Here is a 23,050-nt window from a genome sequence, read left to right as displayed (position 1 = left end):
TATACATACAGTGTATATATATATACATACATACTATGTATGTATACATATATATGTATACATACATATACATACGTATATATGGATACGTATACATATATATATGTATGCACGCATGTGTACGTATACGTATACACGTATGTGTACGTATACACGTATGTATACGTATACATATATATGTATGTACGTATGTATATGTATACATACGTATATATGTACACATACGTATATATGTATACATATGTATGTATGTATACGTATATATGTATACATACGTATGTATGTATACATACGTATGTATACGTATATATGTATGTATACATATGTATGTATGCATATGTATGTATGTATATCTATATATATGTATACACGTATGTATACATACGTATGTATATGTATATATGTATGTATACATGTGCATGTATGTATATCTATATATATGTATACATACATATGTATACGTATATATGTATGTATACATATGTATGTATGTATATCTATATATATGTAAACACGTATGTATACATACACATACCACAGACCATAATACCAACTCTTCTTCTGATGTTATTTGTAGTGACAAAGAGAGTTAAAGGAAGTACAGTGGAGTAAAAGTACTCAAGTTTCTAGAAATACAAGTAACAAAGTAAAGTACAGATACGTGAGTTTTGCCATCTCGTCATTTACATTCATAAACTGTGATAAAGACATCATTTTGCGTGGCTTTGCATGGAGAAGCTCACTCACTGATCCTTGTCTCGTCGTCGTCGTTGTCGTGGTGGTTGTGGTTGTGCAGGTCACAGAGCTTCTTTGACCTCTCCATGAAAAGCAGGTAGTGAATCATGAAAAGCAGGACACAGATAAAAGCCCGTCATAAAACAGCTGAGCTGCCCATGTTTGGCTCGGGGTTAAAGCCCAAAGAACCACCTTATAAGGTGCCGCTGGTCCTGTGTGTCCAGCCAAGCTCACCGTTTACACCGACACGGTGACACGGTGTCACAGAGGTGTGTGCATCCATGCATGATGTGAACGTACGTGTGTGTGTGTGTGTGAGAGAGAGAGTGAGACAAAATAATACGTCTTATCTTCTCTCTCTGACACTTCTGTCATTAATATTTTAAAAAATGGCAAGAAAATCTGGAAATTATTTTTAGTTTTTCTGAGTATTTTTTTTTTCTGTTTTTCTGAGTATTTTTTTCTGTTTTTCAGAGTAATATTTTTTATTCTGTTTTTCAGAGTAATTTTTTTTCCTGTTTTTCAGAGTAATATTTTTTCTGTTTTTCAGAGTATTTTTTTATTTTGTTTTTCAGAGTAATTTTTTTCCTGTTTTTCAGAGTAATATTTTTTTTCTGTTTTTCTGAGTATTTTTTTTCTCTTTTTCTGAGTATTTTTTTCTGTTTTTCGAGTAATTTTTTTTCAGTTTTTTTTCAACAAACTCATGGTAAAACCATCTGTGTGACTCCAGCGTCTTAAACCCAGATTAAAGTAAAACTTAAATTGATTAAACTCAACAATTCATCCCTGTTAAATCCATTAAATCCATCTCTCGATAAAGGAACGAATGCGTTTATTCTTTCAAATTCTCTCTAAACTCAGGAGAAGGAAAAAAGTCAGTAAATCAGGTAAATAATTACTCAGAAAAACAAACCAATTTTTTTTTTTAAGTGAATGCAATGCGCTGCCATTTTAAGAAAAGGCTCAAACCTGATTATTTGACTATGAAGTTGTTCAAAGGTCGATAATTTAATTTGTCCAACAGTAATGGATTAATAATGGCTTCATTGCTGCAGATGTTGTTTTTTGCTTTAAAAGAGCTTCGTTCAGTGTTAGAAATGTGGCTTTAAACCTTTAAACAGACGTTTAAAATAACATTAAACAGACTAATTATCGTTGAGATGACAAATGAAACCTCTGTACTCACTGTGCACGGCTGCTGTCCTCAGATCAGTCTGGAGATGACTGACTGATGTCAGGTAAGTGATGATGATGATGGTGAGGATGATCCTCTCCACATCACTTGAACACCTGGGGGCGGAGCATCATCATCATCATCATCATCATCTGCCTTCAAATTAAAAGCCTTGAATGGCACAGAGCAGAGAATGTAGAGTGATTAGAAATGAAGGGGTAAATGAATGAAGTGTTTTAGTGCAACCAGCAGGGGGCGCCACAGCCACAGTAACAGTGGTGCAGAAGCAGAATAAAAGAAGGTGTTGCACTGTGTGTGTGTGTGAGAATTTAAAAGTTTGAAGAACTGTCTCTTTATTTTTCTTCTGATTCTTGACACTTTAACCTGAGAATTGTATTATTATTCATCTATAATTCACATTTATAAGTAGTGACAATAAGAGAATTGTTCCTTTGAATTGTTGTTACGTCGCTAACTGCATTTTCTTTCTTCTCTGTATTTGCTTTGCATGAAAAATGAATCAATCTCATCCTATATCTTAATTTTTGCTTTAAGACTTTAATCTTTCTACTCCTTTATAATCATTTAACCAAAGTGAGAATACTGATGTTACTGATGATACTTCATTGTCTTAACCACTGATAAATTAATATTTATCAGACCCTCTGTCTTTAGACTCTCCATTCTTAGACCCCCTGTCCTTAGACCCTTTGTCCTTAGACACTTTGTCCTTAGATCCTTTGTCATTAGACCCTCTGTCCTTAGACCCTCCATTCTTAGACCCTCCATTCTTAGACCCCTGTCCTTAGACCCTCTGTCCTTAGACCCTCCATCCTTAGACCTTTTGTCCTTTGACCCCCAGACTCAGACTCTCTGTTCTTAGAACCTCTGTCCTTAGATCCTCTATCCTTAGACCCTTTGTCCTTAGACCCTCAGACTCTCTGTTCTTAGATCCTCTGTCCTTAGACCCTCCATCAGACCCTCTGTCCTTAGACCCTCAGACACTCTGTCTTTAATTCCTCTGTCCTTAGATCCTCCGTCATTAGACCCTCTGTCTTTAGACCCTCCATCCTTAGACCCTTTGTCCTTAGACCCTCAGACTCTGTCTTTAGATCCTTTGTCCTTAGAGCCTCCATCCTTAGATCCTCCTTCAGACCCTCTGTCTTTAGACCCTCCATCCTTAGAACCTCCATCAGACCCTCTGTCCTTAGACCCTCAGACCCTCTGTCTTTAGATCCTCTGTCCTTAGACCCTCAATCCTTAGACCCTCTGTCTTTAGATCCTCCTTCCTTAGACCCTCTGTCCTTAGACCCTCAGACCCTCTGTCTTTAGATCCTTTGTCCTTAGACCCTCCATCCTTAGACCCTCTGTCCTGAGACCCTTTGTCCTTAGACTCTCAGACCCTCTGTCCTTGGACCCTCTATCCTTAGATCCTCACATATTATTATTATTATTATATACATTTATTATGATTTCTTGTGTCCATGTAAACAAAGTTTACAGCTGCTTTAGATCTGTAGAAGTTGTGTTGCGAGATACTGAACTCTCTCTCTCTCCCTCCTTCCCTCTCTCTCTCTCTCCCTCTCTCTCTCCCTCCCTCCCTCTCCCTCTCTCTCTCTCCCTCCCTCTCCCTCCCTCTCTCTCCCTCTCTCTCTCTCTCTCTCTCTCTCTACTATCTCATGAGCACAGACTCAGCACATCACGATCCTCTGCTGAGCGTCACAATCCACATTATCAGTGCTATTAATAGCAATAATCTATGTTTCATTATATTCACACATTATGATCATGAGCTTCTACATCCATGGATTTATAGACAGATATATATACAACTTTAACAGGGAAGCAGATACACTTCAAGCTAAGTCACGGGAGAGTAAGAAGTGGGTCACCATGTAAAAAGTTTTATGATTGTATTAAATGTCGATTCCAACATTCGCTCCATGTTTTAAAAAGTTTATTTATTCATCTAGGAATAAATGTTCTCATGATCTGAAGTAGTAAACTATGTGGATCCACCTTTTTACACTCACACGTTTAGTAAATTATCCACAGCTTCATCACGTACACATTATTTAAAATATACACGTGAATCATAACTTACATTTTTTGGAGAAATTCAGAAAATTTGTTTTTATTTGAGACCCCGCGAAAAAATCTCCTGCGACCCATGTGTGGGTCTCAAACCAGTGTTTGGGAACCGCTGCTCTAAAAGACATCCATCCATCATATTTAAACATTTAAAAGACATTTACATAAAAACACTGGATCATTTCTCCATCCGCGACAACGCGCATATTTTATGCTGAAGCCGCGCGCGACGTCACGGTGAGTGGGCGTGTCCGCGCGTGTGCGTCAGTCGCGCTTGTTTCGTGCAGCTCTGGGATGTACTGAGCTCGCGCACTAATAACATTTTACTAACAGCTGTTTAGCCGCGCGCGCGCACACGTACGCACGCAGATACGTCGCTGCGGCAAAACGCGCCTCGCGCGCTCTCTCTCTCTCTCTCTCTCTCTCTCTCTCTCTCTCTCTCTCTCTCTCTCTCTCTCTCTCTCTCTCTCTCTCTCTCTCGGGAGGCTGCGCGTGAGTGCGTGGATTATTACGCTTGTGCGGCGTGACAAGAGATGAGCGTGTAAGTGACACGCGGATTAAAGTCCAGGCGTCAGAGCTGCTCTGACCCACATCCACACGTCCGTGCTCTGTGTCTGTGTCGCGCGTCCTAGCGCGCGGTAACCCGGTTCGGTTCGGCGGTGACGCACTGTAATGCTCGGCTGTGGACCTGACTGTGGACCTGACTGTGGACCAGCAGCACCGAACACCGGCTCTCTCTCCTGCACATGGGCGAAGACGAGCAGCGGTTCTGCGCCCGGACAAACCGCGAAGGAGACGAGGGAGCGGCAGAGGACGCGGCGGCGGCGGCGGAGGCGGCAGCGGCGGCAGCGGCGGACAGAGAGAGGAGATATGAGGAGCTGTTCCAGCAGCTGGACCTCAATAAAGATGGCAGGGTGGACATCAGCGAACTGAGGAGCGGACTGCGAGCCCGGGGTTTACACCGAGGAGAGGCGGAGGAGGTAAGGAGAGGAGATGAGGAGGAGGTGAGGAGAGGTGCATCATCTGAGGATGTCAACTAATAACCCACATTGTTGAAATGAAATAACTATGTTCTAAAGCAAGGGTGTCAAACTCATTTTCACTGAGGGCCACATCAGCATAATGGTTACGCTCAAAGGGCCAAGATGTAACTGTCACACAGAATAAATGTAACTAAATGTAACCAAATATAATGTAAAATAAAGGTCACTACTCCGTAACATGTACTAAAGAACGTAAATAACTTTCTGTATTTATTGCTTATTCAATTTCACTCATCCCATGATGCATATACTACGGTGGCTCTGAGGTGCAAACACAAACGCAAATCACAAAACACAAACGCAAATCAAAAACACAAAAACATTAACTCAAAACGGAAACACAAATCACACAACGCAAACACAAAAGCAGAAAACACGTAAACATTAACTCACAACGCAAACACAAATCACACAACGCAAACACAAAAGCAGAAAACACGAAAACATTAACTCACGTAAAAAAACGTATTTGCGTTGTGTGATTTGTGTTTGCGTTGTGAGTTAATGTTTCCGTGTTTTTGATTTGCGTTTGTGTTTTTTGATTTGCGTTTGTGTTTTGCAACTCAGGGCCACCGTAATATACAATGATACACTCCATGCATCGCCATGCATTGTGGGAAATGTAGTTTATGGTCAACGCATATGCCTTAAAGCAGCGCATACCTATTTTAACACAGATTTTTAAGACCAATTAATCACTCGCGGGCCATATAAAATGACGTGGCAGGGCCACATCTGGTCCCCGGGCCTTGAGTTTAGCAGCTGTGGGCGGAGCTAAAACTACCGTATACTGAACTTTGCGTCACGCTCTCGCACCAAAGTCCGTGAACGGAAACAGCGATCGATTCTGTGCTGCGTTTCGTTTTCATTTCCTTACTCTCAGCTGGAACTCTGGGGCCACATCGCTCCTAAAGTTCCAAGTTTCCGTTGGAAAATGGAACGGCGGCGTCTTGTCACAGTTAGGATACCAAGATGGCCGCCGCCTTTACAAACACGGCTACTTTTACAGTGTGTTGTTTCACAGTGGTAGCACACACAGCACTGTTTCATTGTTTTAATGATAGATACGTTGCTACATGTTGCTACGTGTTGCTACGTGTTGCTACGTGTTGCTACGTGTTGCTACGTGGTTTGTGTGTGCGTTTATCAAATGTCGAGCGCTGTTATTGACTGTTATTGCTAGCAATGACTAGCCCGAGAAACATTTGCGTCCACGTTCTTCTCAACTTAGGAGTGACTTCCAAGTTTCCGATGTAAATGGAACGAGGGCTGCGACTAACTCACGATTGTTTTCATAAACGAAGCTGATTTATAGACATCAGCCAGTTCTCACCATGGCTTATTACCACAGTTTATTACAGTACCATTCTGTTTGTATGTGAATAAAATCACAGCAACATTAATGGCTCTGTTCCATTCAGGTGTCACATGTGAACCACATCTGCTGCTTAAAGCTGAAGCTGCTGATTTTACTCATGTAAAAATGACAAATTACATGACATAATGTAGTCAGTATGTAATTCATAATATGATCATTATTATCGTTAAGAGAGACAAAGCTACTGCAGGTTATTTTAAGGCTTATTCCCTCAGCACCGGTGCAGTCAGACTCCCCTCGGTGAAGCTGCCTCATCGTGTCGTTAATCAGCCTCTGGTTATAAACGTCAACCTGTTCCACTTTACAGAGGAATTCAAGCCCTCTGTGGATGCATTTTTAAACAATCTGTAACACACACCTGACTCACTCACTCACTCCTGATGTCTCCTCACTTACGTCTCATTGGTCAGACGCTGGGGTTAGCGCTAAAGCTGCAAATGTTAGCATACGTTTGCCGCTAAAGACCACAGTCGTTAGCTCAACCGTTCAGTCTCACACCTACAGTCAATTTAGAGCGTCCAATTAACCGGGATTCAAACAGGCGACCTTCTGTCTGTGAGGCAACAATGCTAGCCAGTCATGTTACGTAAAAATTGCTAAAGCTAGTTAGCTAAGGATGTTGTAGACTAATTTTTCCTTCTATGTTTTGGTCACATGACAGCCGTCTTATAGTGAAGAAAGAACTGAAACAAAAAAGTCGGAAAAACTGACACAAAAAAACGTCGGAAAATCTGAAACAAAAAAGTCGGAAAATCTGAAACAAAAAAGTCAGAAAAACTGAAACAAAAACGTTGGAAAAACTGAAACAAAAACTTCGGAAAAACTGAAACAAAAAAGTCGGAAAAACTGAAACAAAAACGTTGGAAAAACTGAAACAAAATAGTCGGAAAAACTGACACAAAAACGTTGGAAAAACTGAAACAAAATAGTCGGAAAAACTGACACAAAAAAGTCGGAAAAACTGATACAAAAACGTCGGAAAATCTGAAACAAAAAAGTCGGAAAATCTGAAACAAAAAAGTCGGAAAATCTGAAACAAAAACGTTGGAAAAACTGATACAAAAACGTCGTAAAAGCTGAAACAAAAACTTCGTAACATCTTTTTCCTTCCATGTTTTGGTCACATGACAGCCATTTTATAGAGTGTGTGTGTGTGTGTGTCCTCCTGATACTGTTTTTGAAGGTGTCTGTGGCCCTGATCTTGAAAGGGTGCTTTCCCACTAACAGACAGTAGGGGGAGTAGTCGAGAACTACCCTCAAATCTCCCTGCAACAACACATTTAACCATCACAGTGACTGTGAAGCTGCCGTTAAATTAGCGTTAAACTCCTGTGTAAGAACTCAGTGTGAGCGTTGACTGAGCCTCAGGGAAGAAACTGCAGCTCAGCCCTCGACTGGTCTGTGATCAGCACATTAGTCACGTGACAGAGTTATGAAGCACTCACAGAAATAATGGCCTGATTAAAAACAACCACCATGGATGGATGATGGATGGATTTGGATGAAGACCAACCGAATCCATTCACTTCACACAGACGTTTAAAAACTCTGTGTCTGGTTCTCACACTCTCACAAAGTCATGGACCTAAAGCAGCCGCTCTGACTCTTTTAAAGACTCTAATGAGAGTCAAAACAAACCAAAGTGGCTCCGTCTTCAAGATCGTTTCGTTCTTTTCACGTTGAGAGGCTCAACATTCCAGGGAATAAAAAAAAAAAGTCAACGTGCAGCTACTGAACTCAGAGGGTAACTTCAGCTATAAATGTTATCAATGCTTAATTCTTTAATTTAACCGTCATTAATCGAGATGAAGCCCCCGACAGTGCATGTAGGGGGCGTGGCCTCAATAGCCCTGCAGTTAGTGATTGAGGAAATAGCATTTCTATATAATTCAACATAATCAAATGTTGATTGTTTTATGCTACAATATTATTATTGACCTATGATATTTAAGTTCCTAATCGTCAACTTTGAAAATCTCCAGTTAATACCCGGTAAATTGCCATTAATTCCTGTCAATTTTCCATGGAAAGTTTTACAATTTTGAAATTCCGTAGAGCTCCGAGTTTCCACACACACACATTGTGTCAATGCAAATTCTCTACAACCCCTGAAGTACTTTTCCCCCCTGGTTCACTGAAAGTTATTTGTTGATCCAGGTGCAAATCTTCATAGTTTAGTGTCAAAAGTATTGAAACGACACGTTTTGATATAAATGGGCACTGACACAAAAACGTTGGAAAAACTGAAACAAAAACGTTGGAAAACTCAAACAAAAACGTCGGAAAAACTGAAACAAAAATGTCGAGAAAACTGAAACAAAAACTTCAAAAGACTGAAACAAAATGTTGTAAAAACTGAAACAAAAACATTGGAAAAACGGAAACAAAAATGTCGGAAAGACTGAAAACAAAATGTCGTAAAAACTGAAACAAAATGTCGTAAAAACTGAAAACAAAAACGTTGGTAAAACTGAAACAAAATGTCGTAAAAACTGAAACAAAAACGTCGGAAAAACTGAAACAAAAACGTTGGAAAATCAGCTGCCTCTCTGGTCAAACACCTGCTACTGCATTCAACTGTCTTTGGTGACTTTTATGGACCAAACGATTCATCGATTCATCACTGCTCCACTCTCTGGTCGCCCTCTTCTAAACACCAGTTCTTCATCTTCACTACCATCCTCTGCTCCCTGCACTGAATGACTCACTCACTCCCTCTCTTCACTCCCTCTCCTCACTCCTTCTCTTCACTCCCTCTCTTCACTCCCTCTCTTCACTCCCTCTCTTCACTCCCTCTCTTCACTCCCAGATCGTCCTCCAGAGCGACACTAACCATGATGGCCTGCTGGACTTCCAGGAGTTCTCGGAGTACTTGCACGCTCACGAGAAGAGACTGCGGCTCATGTTCCACAGCCTCGACCGCAACAACGACGGTGTGTTTACGCGCAGAAACACCCACAGAAAACACTCGTCCTCTCCCTCCTCCACCTGCTCCCACTGTGCTTTAGCAGTAAAACACATGAAATCACGTGACTGTGATCTTGACAGAGTCTGACGCTGGTGTTTAACCCTCTCTGCTCTGTAGGTCAAATCGATGTGGGGGAGATCCAGCACTCGCTGCACAAGCTCGGTCTGGATGTCACGCTGGAGCAGGCCTCCAGAATACTGCAGAGGTAGGAAACAAAACACACGTTCACAATTATTCATCAGTGTGTTTGTCAAACCTGGAAATGACGATGTCATTAATCCATGATGATTAATCCATTAATCCATTCTCAAAATAGTTGACGATTAGTAATCAATTAATAATCGATTAATCGCATAATTGTTTCAGCTCTACTTCATACGAAACAGTCCTACTTCCTTTCATCCTGGCTTTCAAAATAAGAGCTTCTTGTTTAAACCTTTTACCGTAAAGCTTGACAGACTAAACTAAAATATGTTTTTTTAATGTTCCTTCTATTAGTTAAATCATGTTTTTATGTTAGTTTTAGTTCTAGTAGTCAAAAAAAACTCAAACAAAAATGTCAGAAAAGCTGAAACAAAAAAGTCAGAAAAGCTGAAACAAAAACGTTAGAAAAACTGAAACAAAAACGTTGTAAAAGCTGAAACAAAAACGTTGGAAAAACTGAAACAAAAAAGTCAGAAAAGGTGAAACAAAAATGTCGGAAAAACTGAAACAAAAAAGTCAGAAAAGCTGAAACAAAAATGTCAGAAAAGCTGAAACAAAAATGTTATGAAATATTTCATAATTCAGATTGTTTTAATATCCCCTTCAGGAGACCAGCTCCTCCTCTTCCTCAGCCTCAGTGATTTCCTCATAAAACCCCTGCTGATGTCACTGTTGTACAGTATATTATATATATATATATATTATATATAATCTCTCTCTCTCTCTTTCTCTCTCTCTCTCTCTCTCTCTCTCTCTCAGTATGGACAGAGACGGTAATCTGACCATCGACTGGAGCGAGTGGCGCGATCACTTCCTGTTCAACCCCTTCCACAACATGGAGGAGATCGTCCATCACTGGAAACACTCTCACGTGAGTCACCAGCTCCCGCTGACCTGATCTGCTTCAACAACATGTGGTTTCACCATCTACTGCAGACATAAGCAGTAGATGGTTCATGAACATGTTCTAGCTTCTGGTTCTCGACTCCTTCTTCTTCTTCCTCTCTGATGTGGTTGCAGATGTTGGACATCGGGGAGCAGCTGACGGTGCCAGACGAGTTCTCTGAGAAGGAGCGACGCTCAGGTGTGGTGTGGAGGCAGCTGGTGGCTGGAGCCATGGCAGGAGCTGTGTCTCGCACAGGAACTGCTCCTCTGGACCGTCTGAAAGTCTTCCTGCAGGTGGACGAGGTTTCACTGCTGCAGAGAAAAGCTGATCTCTAATGATGAAGGCCTGTTTAATGAAATCCCTGGTCCTCAGGGAACACCGCCCTGCCATGTTTTACATGTTGCCCTGCTCCAACACACCTGATTACATTTTTGAAAAAAAATATGGACAAAAATTGAAACATTACATTTTTGAAAAAAAATTCAAAAAATTCAAACATTACATTTTTGAAAAAAAATTACAAAAATTCAAACATTACATTTTTGATTAAAAATTGACAAAAATTGAAACATTAGATTTTTGAAAAATAATTGACAAAAATTGAAACATTTGATTTTTTTTTTAAAAATGGACAAAAATTTAAACACTAGATTTTTGAATTTTTTTTTAAACAAAAGTTGAAACATTACATTTTTGAAAAAAAATTTTTTTTAAACATTACATTTTTGATAAAAAAAAAAAAAAAAGTTGAAACATTACATTTTTGAAAAATATTGACAAAAATTGAAACATTAAATTTTTGAAAAAAAAAATTGAAACATTACATTTTTGATAAAAAACAAAAGTTGAAACATTACATTTTTGAAAAATAATTGACAAAAATTGAAATATTACATTTTTGAAAAAAAACTAAACAAAAGTTTAACCATTACGACGAGCTGACCATTTATTTGAATTCGGTGTTTTTGGAGCAGGGCAACATGTAAAACATGGCAGGACAGAGTTCCCTGAGGACCAGGGTTGGGAAACACTGCTCTAAACTCCCACAGTGGAGTGAAACAGAGTGGAGTGGTTTGTGTGGGTGATGGAGCTTCACTCTGTTCGTGTTAAAACGAGCCTAAAATATAACAAACATACGGCTCCTGGTTAAACAAAGAGAAAAATAACCCACAGCAGTTTTCTTTTAATAAACCTTAAATATCTGTAAATCTGTATTTTCTTGTCATTTCTGTAAAAATCCTGTTCATTGACACCCGTGAACGTGTGTTTGTGTGTCGCGATGAATCACAGGTCCACGGCTCTGCGTCCCGAGGGATTAACCTGTGGTCCGGACTGAGGGGGATGGTCCAGGAGGGAGGCGTGTCCTCGCTGTGGAGAGGAAACGCCATCAACGTCCTCAAGATCGCTCCCGAATCGGCCATTAAGTTCATGGCCTACGAGCAGGTCAGAGCTGAAGAACAACTGCGTGGTAATAACATACAGTGCATGCTCTCTCGTATCTCACATCGTCATCACATCTGATCTCTCTCTCCAGATCAAGTGGGTGATCCGAGGAAATAAAGATGGCGGCAGTTTGAGGGTTCAAGAGCGCTTCATCGCCGGCTCTCTGGCAGGAGCCACTGCCCAGACCATCATCTACCCCATGGAGGTAAGTGTTTGGACGTTTTGTCTCCATCGTCTGCTGATTTGCCCTCAGCAAACATCTCGAGATGAAGGACCTAAAGCGAAAAAACTCACCCTCGTTGGATGCTGTGTGAACTCTCTCACTCACCTGCACCAAAATCCACTGATAAAATCGGCGATTTTGCATCACAGCGTTCACGAGCTGTTGATCCACTTCTCCCTCCGTCAGTCGACTCAAATGTGTTCTTTAATGACCTCTGTGTTTGAAACTCATCATTCTGATTAACCTCAGTGACGCAAAGTGACCACACGAGGCAGCAGCAGACCAGCGGCTCCTGTGTCCGCTGTGTGCTAAAACTGACGACTTTCTCTATGGGCTTTGGTGTGTGAAAACGAGTGCTTTACTATTCCCGATTCCCGATTCATACGATTCCCGATGCATACGATTCGCGATTCATACCATTCGCGATTCATACGATTCTCGATTCAAACGATTCTCGATTCAAACGATTCTCGATTCAAACGATTCTCGATTCAAACGATTCTCGATTCAAACGATTCTCGATTCAAACGATTCTCGATTCAAACGATTATCGATTCATACGATTCCCGATGCATACGATTCGCGATTCATACGATTCTCGATTCATACGATTCTCGATTCAAACGATTCTCGATTCAAACGATTCTCGATTCATACGATTCTTGATTCAAACGATTCCCGATTCATACGATTCCCGATGCATACGATTCGCGATTCATACCATTCGCGCTTCATACAATTCTCGATTTAAACAATTCTCGATTCAAACGATTCTCGATTCAAACGATTCTCGATTCAAACGATTATCGATTCATACGATTCGCGATTCATACGATTCGCGATTCATACGATTCCCGATTCATACGATTCTCGATTCAAACGATTCTCGATTCAAACGATTCTCGATTCAAACGATTCTTGATTCATACGATTCTCGATTCAAACGATTATCGATTCAAACGATTCCCGATTCATACGATTCCCGATTCAAACGATTCCCGATTCATACGATTCCCGATTCATACGATTCTCGATTCAAACGAAAAATAAACTGTACACAAATAACACAAACTGGTGTTTTGTGTGTGTTTTTTTAATCGTTTTTTGAAGTTAATGAATCGATTCAGAATTGATTTTTTTCCCCACCCCTACAGAAAAGGCTGTATCTAGAGGCTGCGGCTAAAATCCGTTGCTGCTAGCGACCGTGTTTTCAGTGGGAGTCTCTTTTTTTTTTCACTAGTTCTTGCTGTAAAATCTGATTACAAATAAAACGCAGCTTTAGAACCTCAAAAACTTCATCATCTGTGTCCATTAAGGACTCCACTGTCTGTCCTCACTCGTCCTAACTCATGTTCTAATGGGATTACTCACTCGTCCCTCTGTCCTTCTGTCCCTCTGTTTCTCTGTCCCTCTGTCCCTCTGTCTCTCTCTCCTTCTGTCCTTCTGTCCCTCTGTCCTTCTGTCCTTCTGTCTCTCTGTCCTTCTGTCCCTCTGTCCTTCTGTCCCTCTGTCCTTCTGTCCCTCTGTCTCTCTGTCCTTCTGTCCTTCTGTCCCTCTGTCCTTCTGTCCTTCTGTCCCTCTGTCCTTCTGTCCCTCTGTCCTTCTGTCCCTCTGTCCCTCTGTCCTTCTGTCCCTCTGTCCCTCTATCCCTCTATCCCTCTGTCCCTCTGTCCCTCTGTCCTTCTGTCTCTCTGTCCTTCTGTCCTTCTGTCTCTCTGTCCTTCTGTCCTTCTGTCCCTCTGTCCTTCTGTCCCTCTGTCCCTCTGTCCTTCTGTCCCTCTGTCCCTCTATCCCTCTATCCCTCTGTCCCTCTGTCCCTCTGTCCTTCTGTCTCTCTGTCCTTCTGTCCCTCTATCCCTCTATCCCTCTGTCCTTCTGTCCCTCTGTCCTTCTGTCCTTCTGTCTCTCTGTCCTTCTGTCCTTCTGTCTCTCTGTCCCTCTGTCCCTCTGTCCTTCTGTCCCTCTGTCCCTCTGTCCCTCTGTCCTTCTGTCTCTCTGTCCTTCTGTCCTTCTGTCTCTCTGTCCTTCTGTCCTTCTGTCCCTCTGTCCTTCTGTCCTTCTGTCTCTCTGTCCCTCTGTCCCTCTGTCCTTCTGTCCCTCTGTCCCTCTGTCCCTCTGTCCTTCTGTCTCTCTGTCCTTCTGTCCTTCTGTCTCTCTGTCCTTCTGTCCTTCTGTCCCTCTGTCCTTCTGTCCTTCTGTCTCTCTGTCCCTCTGTCCCTCTCAGGTGTTGAAGACCCGTCTCACCCTGAGGAAGACAGGTCAGTACTCAGGTGCAGCCGACTGTGCCAGACAGATCCTGAGGAGAGAGGGAGTGAGAGCGTTTTACAGAGGCTACCTCCCAAACACGCTGGGCATCATCCCCTACGCTGGCATCGACCTGGCTGTTTACGAGGTGTGTGCGTGCGTGCGTGCGTGCGTTGTGAAAAAAACAGGCTTATTACACGTCTAGAAATGTCGGCTACAGACGTACACCACCGGTCACCTATACTATTTATATACTATACAATTTTTGTTGTGTTTTCCATTAAAAGTCAGACTTTTATTCATCAAAAGAGTTATAAAATGAATAGAAAATATAGTCAAGACATTGACAAGTTTAGAAATAATGATTTTTATTCAAAATAAAACTGTTTTCAGCTGTGCTAACATCACTGCACAAGGGTTTTCTAATCATCCAATAGTCTTCTAACACCATTAGCAAACACAATGTACCATTAGAACACTGGAAATAGGCCTCTATACACCTATGTACATATAACATTAAAAACTAGAATAGTCGTTTACCACATTAACAATGTATAGAGTGTGTTTCTGATTCATTTAATGTTAAATTAATTGGAAAAAAGTGCTTTTCCTTAAAAAATAAGGACATTTCAACGGTAGTGCATGAACTGCAGTGGTTTAGAGTCGTTTTTGGTGAAGATATTTGTTGAATCGGTGCCGTGTTTTAAGGAAACTTTTTTTTTAAATGACAAAGATAAAACATTGTATGGAGTAAAATTCTGTGTCCTCCTCTAACCCTCGCTGTCAGACTCTGAAGAACGCCTGGCTGCAGAGATACTGCGTGGATTCAGCAGATCCTGGAGTTCTGGTGCTGCTCGGCTGTGGCACGGCCTCCAGCACCTGTGGTCAGCTGGCGTCCTATCCTCTCGCTCTCATCCGCACGCGCATGCAGGCCCAAGGTAACAAGATAACGTAGTCCGACATATTAGTTAGAGGTGTGCCAAAATAAAATTGCGATTCTCATTTACTACGATTCAGAATCGATATATAATAGTTTTTTATTTTTTATAAAGAATAGTGTTTTCATGACGATTGACTGGAAAAAGACGCGTGTGACGTCATGTTTACGTGCCGCGGCACCAGAGTCCAAGCTCTGTTTACAAGTTAGCTCTGTTAGCTGCGTTAGCTCCTTTAGCACCGTTAGCGCGCCTACAGTGGAACTGGAGCGGTCTGTTTATTAAAGGAAAAGAGCAGCGCTACAAATAACGTTAGCGTACCTGTGTAACTGCATATGTGTGCCTCTGTTTTTAAAGTTTAGTGTTACTTTAGAGACAATTTTAACACTCAGGGAGTCACGTAAACATGACGTCACGCGCGCTTTTTTTTCGGTCAGTCGTCATGGAAACGCGTCATGTGCTAACCTGACACATTAACGTGCCCATCGCTAATAAAGAGGCACTTTTATTTTTGTTACTCATGCAATAAATAACTTAAAGGCGCCATATGTGAGAATGTGGCCAAAAACGGTTGCGACATTCAAATTCAAAAATACAGAGGTCTTTTAGTTTTCGTTTTCTGACGCAACTGGCAACCCGTGGTTGCTCGGCAGCTGAGACTCTTCTAACTTCAATGATAGGTAGACGGCGGTAGGTGGCGCCACATGACGCCAAAACATGATTTCAAAACATAAACATGATTTGCAGTCTGCAAAAGATTTTTTTTAATGCAAATACTTTGTCTGTACTGTTGTTGTTGGTGAGTTCAGTTTGTTATATGAACATTATTCCTGAGTCTCTGTGACATATTAGGAGGATTTTATGGCCAGTTGCTTTAGATTTATTACATAATGCACCTTTAATAAGACACCTTAATGTCTCCATTTGTCATTATACCTATAGATTGAAGCAGAAATGGTTTCGTATTGAAAATCAAATCGTAGCTCCAAAAATTGGAATCCAATCGACTCGTGAGATAGTAAAAGATTCCCACCCCTGATATGAGTGATACGACTGTGTTCTTATCGTGAGCCTTTGAAACCTCAGTGGCTCCTCCTTCTTTCAGCCTCCATCGAGGGCAAACCCAAGCTGACCATGGTCGGCCAGTTCAAGTACATCATATCTCACGAAGGCGTCCCGGGCCTCTACCGCGGCATCACCCCCAACTTCCTCAAAGTCATTCCTGCCGTCAGCATGTCCTACGTGGTGTACGAGCACATGAAGAAAGTCCTCGGGGTGGGTTACTGAACACAGACGCTGGGACGAACCGGGAGAAATGACACGGAGGTGGCGCCGGTGAGCAGCAGCAGCAGCAGGTGATGATACTGCAGCCTCTCAGAGTGAAGAAGACACTGATGGAGATGCACACTGCACTTTCTGGTCCATACATTCAGGTTCCTGCGGGTGTAACTTGCAGGTATTCTCACCAGTGTATCAGTGTGTGTGTGTGTGTGTGTGTGTGAATCGCTTTAAAGGGATAGTTCGGGGTTTCTGTAGTGCGCTTGTATGAGGTACAGGTTCCCTGTGCTGAGAAGCAGCCTGAAACTAAAGTAAAAAAAATATATATTCTTGTAAACTCTATAGTGCATGAGAGCTAGTGGAAGTAATGCAGGGTCCACAGCATTTTGAGCTACGAAGAGCAGCGAATGAGATGCATTCAATGAGCCTTGTAAATCCCAACATTTGTGGTGCAGCTCTTGAAAGTAATTGTCTAAATAATTAGTGGTTGATCTCAACCACACCTCAAAAAAATCCATACTATCCCTTTAACTGGTGTATTTTTATATATATACGTATACATATATGTATATATTTTTTATATATGTATATATATATATATGCAGTAAATATATATACATACATGTATACAAATGTATACATGAGCGCACACAGCTGAACAATCACAACATTTGAACCATTCAGCCTGGGCTCTATTTTAGGGGCAGGGGTCAAATAATGTCCCTGAAATAACGCGGACGACGACGACGACGACTGCGACGACGACGACCACTGTGACACTTCTGAAATAGCAGGGTTCATTTCTGAGTAGGTGTTGTTGACGGTGATGACGTCACCGTGTGTGTGAAGGCTGCGCTGGGATTACAGGTGCATCACAAAGGTTACCTCACTGTCTGATAATAGCGATGTTGTGACAGGGAACGGTAAACAGTGGTGATGTTTTCCCACCTGAATCAGCCAACGTAGTGGTCGAATGTGAGGCAAGTAAGTTTATTAAGTATTAAGTTTATTAAGTATTATTTTTTTCCACACTCTGCACCTGAACCGAGGTTATTTAATCACTTAATTAAGGGCCCGAGCACGAACTACACATGTGGACACCACAAGACTAGATTATGTAGCGTGTGGACACAATATTATTATTATCATTATAATAATTTTGACACAGGGTCACCTTTAAAATGGAGATTGCACTCAAATAACTGACCGTACGTATGTTATTGGTGTGAAATCTACTTATTAGTGTGATCATGTATAGCCTAATTAATCATTCGTATAAAGATATGGTAACACTTTATATTAAGGAACACATATTCACCATTAACTTGGTGCTTACGAACATGCGTATAAGTAGCATACTAGTCCTTTGTTAGTAAACATGAAGCACGTATTAATACCTTATTTAGGAAAATGTTTATTTCTTGTCATAATAGAGGTAGAATAAGGTGTTAATACGTGCTTTTTCTAATAAAGGGCTAGTATGCTACTTATATACGTTAGTAAGCACCTAGTTAATGATGCATATGTGTTCCTTAATATAACGTGTTACCAAAGATATATATTTGACGCCAAGATATATATATTTGATGCAGTATTTTGACAGAGAGCGTGTGTGGTGTCTGGTGTGACACAGTTCTGTGCGCTCTGTGTCTAAAACAGTCCTGACCACAGCGTTAGACCAGCGACGCTCTGGTGTTTGGTGTCACTGCCTTTGTCACGTGACTGAGATGATAGAAATGTTTGAGGTCGCAGAGGCGTGTGTTTTACGTGCTGCTGTCCAAATAGACTCAGGGGGGAAAGAGGATCACTGTTACACAGGACGTGATATGAGCTCTGAGAAAGTGTAATACGTCAGGACTCGGCTCCCCTTAACTCAACTCTACTCTGTGTTTTTTTTTTATGTTTGTTTAGCTTTTCCATCAGTGATAGAGAGGTCCTGGTACCTGCTCTGGCCTGGTTCAAATGAGCTCTAACTCGCGTGTGGCCCGACAAACAATATCATGGTATAATTACTCATTTCTGTATGTTTTTTTTAAATGAATTATTCATTTTGCATCGTAAATACCTTGTTAGATACGTATTGTTGCATGTTAGCAAAACACTTTTATTTTGAAATTCTCCAATCCAAAACAACCACAGCAGACCAAAGGTGCTGTAAAATAATAGATAAAACAACATAAAAGCTCACATATTATTGTTAATCCACTGAAAACTACATTTTTGCGTCGTCAACACAAACAATTTTATTTACAGGAAATATATTAGACATTTATAATGTGGCCCGGCTTTCAAAATAAAAGCTTGGCTCTAACATAGAATCACTCTCTGCTCAGTCCACTGTAATTAATTTAATATCAAATTAAAGTTAATGTTCACATGTTACCTTTGGTCTTAATTAACATGACCGTGTTTTGTCGTCTTAAACAGTTGGGATCCAACTTTATCCTCCATTGTGGAAACAGTAGATTAGATTAAATAATCCCAGTCCCTCTACGCCCATGTGTTTCCCATGAAATGGCAAAACTATCGCAGAATTAGTGACTAATTACTAATAACTTCATATCGTTTTGAATTAGTAAGCAAATCATTTCTAAGAAATGTTTAGTGCATGAATTCAAACCTTTTTTTTTTGTCCTTCCTATCAGCTTTTATATCTATTTAATTTATTTCTATCGTAATCATTTTCAAACTTACCAGTTTGTATGTTGTTGTGAATATAAGTTTTATTCATTTTGACTGCACTAGATGTTACATTACTAAGAGAAAAGATATGCGTTGACCACGTGGAAGAGCCTTGTTACCTGTGAAGTGGTAGGGGAACTTGGCTTGTAAGGGTTGCTGGTTCAAATCTATCTATAAAGCAAGTTGCGTCTGTGTGTCTGTCTGTCTGTCACAGACAGTTACTACTACTACTTTGCAGCTAACTTGACGAACCTGTTTCCAAAGGTACGCTAGCGAGGCTGCGATTAGCATAGGGCCAGCTAAATACAAACACTGTGCAACCTCATTAGGCACAAAGCAAATGTTTCCATTTTCAATTAGCATTAGCATAGCTAGATGTTGTGACTGTCAGCCACGCTGATGAATCATAGAAATGATCCATTTGCCCTGATGCACTTTGACAGTGAGCTGACTTTCTTCAAAAAAACCAAAAAGTTTCTCGGAATGACTTGAAATTTATAATCATAATAGTCAACATCACCCTGAACAAGGATCAGTTGAAAATATTTGTAAACCTCTTAATGAATAATTGTAACGAATTTTTGAAAATTCAGAAAATTATCCTACACTTTGACAGTGAGCTGACTTTCTTCTCAAAAACGAAAAGTGTCTCGGAATGACTTGAAATTTACCATCATAATAGTCGACATCACCCTGAACAAGGATCCATTGAAAATATTTGCAAACCTCTTATGGAATAATTTAAATGAATTTTTGAAAATTCAGAAAATTATCCTACACTTTGACATAGTGCTGACTTTCTTCTCAAAAACAAAAAGTGTCTCGGAATGACTTGAAATTTACCATCATAATAGTCGACATCACCCTGAACAAGGATCCATTGAAAATATTTGCAAACCTCTTATGGAATAATTTAAATGAATTTTTGAAAATTCAGAAAATTATCCTACACTTTGACATAGTGCTGACTTTCTTCTCAAAAACAAAAAGTGTCTCGGAATGACTTGAAATTTACCATCATAATAGTCGACATCATCCTGAACAAGGATCCATTGAAAATATTTGCAAACCTCTTATGGAATAATTTAAATGAATTTTCGAAAATTTAGGAAATGATCCATTTGCCCTGATGCACTTTGACATAGTGCTGACTTTCTTCAAAAGAACAAAAAGTATCTCGGAATGACTTGAAATTTACCATCATAATAGTCGGCATCGCCCTGAACAAGGATGTGTTGAAAATATTTGGAAAAATCATAAGGAATAATTTTAATGAATTTTTGAAATTCAGGAAATGATCCATTTGCCCTGATACACTTTGACAGTGAGCTGACTTTCTCCTCAAAAACAAAAAGTATCTCGGAATGACTTGAAATTTACCATCATAATAGTCGGCATCGCCCTGAACAAGGATCCGTTGAAAATATTTGCAAACCTCTTAAGGAATAATTTTAATGAATTTTTGAAATTCAGGAAATCATCCATTTGCCCTGATGCACTTTGACAGTGAACTGACTTTCTTCAAAAATACATTAGGCACATTTGCGTTGTGCCTAATGAGGTTGCACAGTGTTTGTATTATGTTAGCCTTTAAGTTCCTTATCATGCATTACCATAACTGAAAAATCTTCTTCAGCTCCCATAGGAATACATACTTCCTACGGGCACTGCACTAGTCTTGTGCAAAGCAACTAACCAAGAATCGAGGAAGGTTTCTAGTTGAGGATGAGTTAACAAATACACAATAAAAACCATTTAGGACACAGAGGTCAGTGTGTTACTAATGCTGTGAGAGGGTGAAATCTGTCTCCATCACTATCAACACACCTGAAACCAGACGGGAGATTAAAGCCTTCAAAAATGGAGGCCAGTGTGTTTTTGCAGAGCTGAAACTACAGGATATATTTTATCAACTTATTTTATTGAGCTATTTTCTATTACCGCGTTTGTTTGAGCTTCAGCCAAAAACCTTGACCTTGGCATCAAGTGTCAGAATGTGAGAGCGGGTGATGGAGTGAGTGTGCATGACTTTTCTAATAATACGGTAACATATTATTATTATTATTATTTAAATATGCAACACAATATGAAACACTGCTCCAGTCTCTGAATGTCATAGTAAGAGTTTCTTTCTTCTGTTATTCTGCTTATATGATGCTATGTTTCCTTCTTGCAAGTGTACGTGGAATGATGAATACTTGAAATGCCTTGAAAAGCAGGACATGTTGTGGCTTTTTTTCCTCTAAAAAGCATGAGCGCATGCTTCTAGGCCCTTTTTGTAAACGTGTAAAAAAAAACATTTTAAAAAACAGCTGACATCAGTGTGACGGCAGCCGCATCTGGACAAAAAGATCAATCGTTGTTGTGTGAGTTTGATAAAAACGGAACAAAAAAGGAATAAGAGCTTTGTATCTGTAGTTCTGGTTTTGAAAAAAATGTCAATGTCGGCTGAATGTGGACGTGTGATGAACGACAGTACGTGTCCGGATGATGGAATAAATCTGCGACATTGAACAACAAATGTTTGTGCGTCGTCATTAAAGGGTGTTTTAATTATCAATCATCAAAATAGGTGACAATTTAGTAATTTATTAATAATCAATTAATTCTTTCAGCCCTAATTTTGTTTAATACTGTTACATGTTGGCCACTTATACCTCTAGTGTGGGGGCGGGGCTTAACTCTAATTCCAAATAGTGGGCTGAGAGCAGAGTGAGACCACACCCCCCGAGCATAAGATATGTCCTTTGAAGATAGTCAGAATGGAGTCGTACATATCTATCTTTGAATTGTGACGTACATACAATTCATTTGCAGCTCCCCATATATACACGTATATATTCATAAAGATCTAAGTAATATTGTTCAAAGACACCACAGGTGCTTCTTCTGGTGTGGAAATAACATTTTAAAGTGAACTTTTTGAAGGTTTATATCAGTTAAAGGTGAACTTTATTATCAATTTACAGTAGAGTTGAGTTCATGTACCTGTGTTTGCTTATCACATACAGAACAGCCGTATAAAGTGGATCCTTGACTGACTTTGTTTATTCAGAGTCACGTGTTGGGCTGGGACTTTAACAATGAAAACGCAGTCACGAGTTTGTGTCTTTGTTTAATCCAGCTCTACACACACAGGTGGAATAGATTAGATTAGATTAGAACTTTGTCGTGCTGCTTCAACTGGACAAGGAAGTTCTACGATTTGACCGACGGCTCTGGAGCCACAGGCAGCTTCTCCAGCTCCTCTGCAGAGGCTCCTTCTAGAATATATTCTGTAATTTAATATGACTAAAATATATCCTACAAAGTGGACAGGCTTCTCTGCCTCTTCTTGCTCGTCTTGAAAATAAACCTGCCGTCCGAGTTCTTTGCCCGGGAGCACAAATTGAGCGATTGTTGAAAACCTGACAAACTCGTGTTTGAAACACGAAATGCCATTCCTGACATTTATAAAAACATGTATAATGCAGTGAAATATTGTGATATTCTGTGTGGCGATATTCGAGACGTCGGGTATCGATTTATTTATTTCTTTCACTTCTGTTAAAATTTTTTATTTTTTTGTGTATTAGCATGAATTTTTATATATTTATTGACGTTTCAGTCCACTAGATGGAGCCAGGTGCTCACTCTGACTAGAGACGTTGTGTGAATACATCGCGACATAAAACTCCGTATATCGTAATAGCATATCATAATATCGTATGGTGACGTCACGAGTAGTAATATAATATATTATATTATATAGTATGTATCAAATATT

General features: G+C 40.2%; 1 protein-coding gene across 1 annotated transcript; it reads left to right on the top strand.

Moving 5' to 3' along the window:
- Positions 1 to 4,854: 4,854 nt before the first annotated feature.
- On the top strand, positions 4,855 to 16,639 carry LOC310932671 (mitochondrial adenyl nucleotide antiporter SLC25A23-like). Its single transcript, XM_083895999.1, has 8 exons — positions 4,855 to 4,980; positions 9,231 to 9,354; positions 9,507 to 9,594; positions 10,353 to 10,464; positions 10,614 to 10,772; positions 14,370 to 14,537; positions 15,177 to 15,327; positions 16,430 to 16,639. The coding sequence occupies exons 2-8, from the start codon at positions 9,324 to 9,326 to the stop codon at positions 16,609 to 16,611; spliced, it is 891 nt and encodes a 296-aa protein (XP_083752125.1). The 5' UTR covers positions 4,855 to 4,980; positions 9,231 to 9,323; the 3' UTR covers positions 16,612 to 16,639.
- The last annotated feature ends 6,411 nt before the right edge of the window (positions 16,640 to 23,050 follow it).

The sequence above is a fragment of the Microchirus variegatus genome, assembly GCF_963457635.1.
Source record: "Microchirus variegatus genome assembly, chromosome: 10".
NCBI classification, from domain to species: Eukaryota; Metazoa; Chordata; class Actinopteri; order Pleuronectiformes; family Soleidae; genus Microchirus; species Microchirus variegatus.
The sequence above is the reverse complement of the archived record's forward strand: the minus strand, read 5'-3'. Positions and strand labels throughout refer to the sequence as shown.